Raw genomic sequence first — 6,000 nt, forward strand, 5'->3', positions numbered from 1 at the left:
TTGGGAAACCAGTTCTCTTGTGTGTCCTGCCTCGGTTGCGCAGCTTTGTGGCACCTTTCTGGGCTGAGCCCTGTCAGCTGCTACTTGCCTTAGTCTCACTTCTGGTTGACCACATGTGTTTCGTTGTTGGAAATTGTCATGCTACGTCTGACTCCTTCTTAGCTTAAAGCAATATTGCATTGGGAATGTAAATGAAAATTTTCTTCAGACTTTTCAGTTAAAAACAAAACATCAAGACCATTTTAAAGGCTGGCTTGTGCCAACAGTTCCCCCAAAAATCTTGGGGGAAAAACAAGAAAACGGAAGCGGGATTTTTATCTTAGTTTCAGAACTCATAATTAAATTCTTCATTCCAGATAAATACTGTTTATTCATTTTATGCATGAGTGCGTATAAACTAAATTCAGATGGAGTCAGAGGGGAACTGAAGTTAAAACAAGGAATTATCTCTGTGTTGAATTCCTTAGAAATTTCTCAGTTACTAGTATCAAGGGTCAGATGATAAGAGCTATATTCTATGCTGATACAATGAAAAGACAGTCAGTGGAAATTAGAGTGGAAAAACCCCAACGGCCACAATAGCTGTACCCATACCTTGGTTACCATCAGAGTTGTCGCTCGTAATGAACCAAGAATGAGAAACCAGTGGGAAGCGTGGCAGAAGCTGATGGGATGGAACGGGATGGGTGGTGACCAACTCGCTGCTCCCGACCCTTGGGCTGTGGCCTAGCTCTCTGTGTATGTTTACCTTTTGGAAGTAATAAAAATACTTGCCAGATTTTAAAAGCGTATTGAAGCATGTTGCTTGTAAATTTGGACTTGAAATTCCAAAAATGAAGTGCTACAGACAAATACAAAGTATCCTTAATGTATTTTGAAAGCAGTAAAATAACATTATGGAGCTATTGTTGAAGTCAGTTTAAAACTCCCTCAATGAGAAACAAAACTCTGTATCTCAGAATTGTTGTAACTCATTTTTTTGGGCAGCCTTCTTTCTCAGGACTGCTCCCACTCCATTCACCGGTAGCAAACTGAAAAAATAAGCCTGCAGGTTAGTGATTCATGTGCCCTCCTTATAAACAATATGATGATCTTTGCTAGTTAAGCTGAATCATTCATGAGAGAGAAAGAAAAAATAAATCAAAGATACTCATGTGACCTCAGGTGTAAAGATCAGACAGGATCATCATTGTCTCTAAGGCATCGGTCACGTTTAATTTCTGTGTCATTTTTATGCATGCTACTGTTCCGAGTGTAGATGAAAATGCTTAAGAGCTTATGGTATTAGAAGAGAACGGTTTGGTTTAAATACAAGTTTGGGGAATAACTTGTTCTATTTTAATTCTGTCCTTGATTTCTTGCATCACTTGACAGTTGTCATTTAACCACTCTGTGAGGTTTTCCCCAGGATAGAAACAGGATTAACGTTACCTTACCTGCTAGAAAGGATTTCCTTAATTCCCAGTGAGAGGGCCTTCCGTGGTAATGCGTGCTTTTGTAATGACTGAGGTAGCCACGCTACTTTTCGGTAGAAAGTCTATGATGATCATTGCTCGACTGTTACTGGGTAATTTGCTGTCCTCTTCTCATTAAAGCTACTGTACCATGTATATCATTTCTAGATGTGAAAGACTCGAAGAGCAGCTAAATGACCTGACAGAGCTCCACCAGAACGAGATCCTCAATTTAAAACAGGAGCTGGCCAGCATGGAGGAGAAAATTGCCTATCAGTCTTACGAGCGAGCCCGGGACATCCAGGTGGGTGATGGAAACAAGGACACTCAAGTCCTGTCTCTCACCTGCTCCTTCTGTAACTTCTTCGCTTTTGAAATATTTCTGTGACTCAATATTTGGTTTTAATCCTCGTAGCTTTATAGCTAAACTGCATATTGACGGGTTCCGAAAGGGCCTTTATTCCATCCCTGACCCTCAGGTACCTCTCCGAGTAACTTCTTTTGTAAAGAAGAGCTGTGCCCATGCACCAGCAGGCAGGTTCATCTGCAGAGGGAGCCTGACGCTTGGTCTGGAGCAGAGCTTTTAAATAAGTTGTCGCAAAGTGGAAGCCTGCATCCAGCTTTTGTACAGGGTTATGTAGGGTATTAGAAACTGATGGGCCATGACCTGGACACTTTTTTTACAGTAGTGTTCCCAGTAAACTGACTCTAGGGTGTGGTTCTGTGTCACTAATTTCAGAGCAATGGTCACGCGTGTCTAAGGAAAAATGGCTTTGTGTATCCACTGCATTGAGTCAGGAAACAATTCTTTCTGTTGGTTTTGCCCAAATAAGGAGGTATTTTTAAAAGCGAAGTTTCTTTCAGTATGTAAAAGACCAAAGCTATGGAAGCAGAGATTATGGAGTTGGAGAACCTTCCACAGAGCAAAAGACCTGGGAGATGATCTGAGCAGCCACTAAACCTTATCAAGAAAGGCCTATTCAGAAACAGATCTGTCATCCATTTTAAATACTTGTGCTAGTTTTAGCAGGCATCTCAGTTTTGATCACTGATGTGAGATATTTATAGTGTGAGCAGAGAATTGTAGGTCAAAGTTCTCCCTCTTTGCTCCTCCCGAGGAGCTTCAGGCAGGTGATTTCCTCTGGAGACAGAGCAGGCTGCGTTTCTGGCACGCTTGCAGATCCAGCTGCAAGCCCGGTTGCGTCAGCGTCCTTCCAGGTTGCTTGCAGTTAGAGGAGGCTGATCAGTTTTGCCCTTTACTTTCAGGGACCATAACTGACCTCACGTTTCATTGACCTCCACAGACATGATGCAATGACAGAGAAATGTAACAGGTGACCTTTAAGGTTAAAATAAATCGGTGTCTGTGGACAGTGGTGCCATGGCCTCTGACAGAGTAAACAGGAGACTGTCCCTTGGGGGGATGTTACAATACTCAGGTTTTGTTCTCCTCTCTAATTTAACATGGCAGGAAGAAGTAAAGTTGAAAACTTAAACTGAAGTGGGGACTTCTCAATAGCTTTTTTTAATCTTCATTTTATGGTTCAGTGCTTTTAGTGTAAAGTTGCAAATTGGGACAGACTATTCCTTAGCATTGCTGGGGACAAGGTAAGCGTTTTCTTGCATGAAAAGCTAGGTAAGAGCATGGGCTGATGCTGCAGAGAAACAGTGACAGAGCTAAGTCTGTAGGCAAGGAGTCGTGGTTCTGTTTCAGTGATCAGTCTGAGGGAGACCGCTGCTTGCTGCAGACCTCTAGATGTTACCCGAAATTGGCCTTTAGGTCTGAGAAAAGCAACGCTGAGGGAGAATTGATGGACAAATTGTAACTTTGTATCTCCAAGAGCAGGAAATGTCTCATTCCATTAATTGCCTTAAAACCCCCCCTCCTTCCCCCTAACCCACCCGGCTGCATGTCACCAGTGTTGTACTGCGGGTTGGATTGGTCCACTTGAGGTTCAGCATGGTGAAAAGGTCAGTAAACAATCATCACCCCCAAGTGCTTCACAGATGTTGTTTTGTACAGGACAGCCCTCTCCTTCCACGTGCTTTTGCTTCACCTCTTCCTAGAGGCAGTTGCGTAAATCTCCTGCTTCTTACCCTTCTCCTAGATATCTCCTTTCTCCAGCCCTTGCAGTGTCACCTGGAGCTATGCCAGCACCACAGCTTGCTGCAGTCTGGAGGAGGAGACCTTCCTCCTGCGATGCCAGCTGCGCAGTCCCAGCCCTGGTGCTCCTCAGACCTTTCCCTGAGCTCATTCAGCTCACTAAGCAAGCAGAATGCGGCCAGGCCTTTTTAGTTAGTTATTTTTGTTGACTTAGATTTCTGCCAGGTTGATGAGAGAATTGAATGGGCTCATGGAAGGGTTGGACAAGCACAAGCCACTGCAAGGAAAGTGATGGAAATGGGAAGCTCTGGGAATGTGCATCCCAGAAGGAAGAAGAGGAGGAGAAGTGATGGCTGGACACAGCACCTTTGTACCCGCAGTGGTCTCTTGAAGCCAAAGCTGAAATGAGCAGCTCAGTGGGTTGCCCTCCCTTTCTGGACAGACAGAAATGCTGTCTGATTGCTGAGTGTTGTCGCATCCTCCTCCCTTGGGGTCCGGCTGCGAGGCAGGAAGGATGGCAAGGTCCCAGGTGACCATTGTGCCACGTGCAGGGACAGGCAGCTGGCAGTGCAAAGTGGCAGCTGAAGTGTGTGTTCTAACAAAGCCGGACTTCTACCCAGCCTGTCATCCCTGTTCAGCCTCTCTGGTGTAAATGAGATGACATGGTGTGTTACAAACAGCAATACCTAGTTAAGAAGGGGCTCCTCGCCCTCAGTCACGTGAAACGCACAGCTTCCCCTGCTCCTGCTGCAGGGCATGAAATCAGTGTAGTGACTCAAGTCCTGCAGGAGGTGCGTAAGGCACGAGGAGGGTGGCCCTGGTCTGGCCTAGTCGGTGAGGTAAGAGCCGTGGACTGTCCACCGCTGGGGCGGACTTGTGGGGTGCTGGCAACCCAGTGGTGTGTTCTTGCCCACAGGAGGCACTGGAAGCGTGCCAGACCCGCATCTCCAAGATGGAGCTGCAGCAGCAGCAGCAGCAAGTGGTGCAGCTGGAGGGGCTGGAGAACGCCACGGCCAGGAACCTGCTGGGGAAGTTCATCAACATCCTCCTGGCTGTTATGGCTGTCCTCCTTGTCTTCGTCTCCACTGTGGCCAACTGCGTCGTGCCCCTCATGAAGACTCGCAATAGGACGTTCAGCACTTTATTTATAGTGGTTTTCATGGCCTTTTTGTGGAAGCACTGGGACGCCATCACCGGCTACTTGGAACGGTTCTTGTCGCCCCCCAGATGATGGCGGCAGGAATTGGCTGCGTCACCCTCCTCCCGCGCTCTCAGTGAGCAAGCGTGGCAAAGATTAGTCAGCAACTACTCCGCTGAAGTTTTAAAGTGTCCGAGTGAATTTGTTTACATTTAGAATAACGTTTTTTCTCTGCGAGATGCATTGCAATAGTATTTTTTAGATTTTATTCAAGAACTCTTTTTGGCGAGAATCCTGGATAATTTTTATGTAGCATGGTTCTCTTTGGATGCAAATCTTAAGATTCTTTAAAGTGTACAAAAGAAATAAATAAAATACAGAAATTTGGAGCATACCAATGGGCAATTTAAATTGTGGCTTGAACTACTGTACTAAACCTGTCAGGAAGAAGAGAGCGTGGTTAGCTTAAGATGAACAAAGCTAAATCTAGTGCACAGCCTTGAATGATGGTACCACAGCAAACCTGTAACACTAAACTTTTACTGTGAAGTCTGCTCACATTCCATGTCCAAATGTATGCATTCAGAGTGATTTCTTTCCTTAACAAGAGAAAAAACAACAACGCGTGGATCTCTTTCCCAGCTCAGCGTCTGGGTTCACCATTTGTGCTAACCTGACTTACAATAACTTTCTATAAGGCTGGCTAACTTGGCTAAGCATATGAAGTGGAAGCCTCATGCCATACACAGTAACTGCACAGTCGTGATACAGTATTTTGAAGTAGTCCTTGAAATACTTATCTTTAAGCAGAAGCCCTTGGTCGCACTTTTAAGGTTTTTTTTATATATGTATATTCACAGATTTAAAAAAAATCCGAACAGCATACTTGAAGAGTGTAATACTCAAACTCTCAGTGCTTCCTTATTGTTTCTAATAGGATTTTTTATTATAATTATTATTATTATTATTATTGGGGTTTTTTTTGGAAGGGGTTGGGAGGGTCATTACTTTTTTTTTTTTCCTTCTAAATAAAGAAGTGATGTTTTTAAATGAAGAAATGCGTGAATAATTGTGAGCCGTCTTGTCCTGAAACAGTTTTGAGGAGGGCAGAGAGTAGTTTCTAGTGCCAGCCTGCCTGGAACGCAGTGCTATTCATACGCCATTTATCTGTCCTCCTGAGCATACAGATGCAGCATCATGAAAAACATCTATCTTCTCCACATATTTTTGTCATGCAGGGCTTTTTTTTTTATTTTTTCCTTTTTTTCTTCTTCCAGATGTGAAGCAGAGTATGTTTATATTTC

General features: G+C 44.2%; 1 protein-coding gene across 13 annotated transcripts in view; it reads left to right on the plus strand.

Moving 5' to 3' along the window:
• Positions 1-5,666, plus strand: part of TMCC1 (transmembrane and coiled-coil domain family 1) — a 117,015-nt gene extending 111,349 nt beyond the window's left edge. For all 13 annotated transcript variants that reach the window (XM_054838612.1, XM_054838616.1, XM_054838609.1 and 10 more), the window contains 2 exons: positions 1,623-1,758; positions 4,475-5,666. In XM_054838612.1, coding sequence (XP_054694587.1) covers positions 1,623-1,758; positions 4,475-4,789 — 451 coding nt within the window. In that variant the 3' untranslated portion in view covers positions 4,790-5,666. The remainder of the gene's footprint in view (positions 1-1,622; positions 1,759-4,474) is intronic.
• The last annotated feature ends 334 nt before the right edge of the window (positions 5,667-6,000 follow it).

Source organism: Grus americana, chromosome 11 (assembly GCF_028858705.1).
Source record: "Grus americana isolate bGruAme1 chromosome 11, bGruAme1.mat, whole genome shotgun sequence".
Lineage (NCBI taxonomy): Eukaryota > Metazoa > Chordata > Aves > Gruiformes > Gruidae > Grus > Grus americana.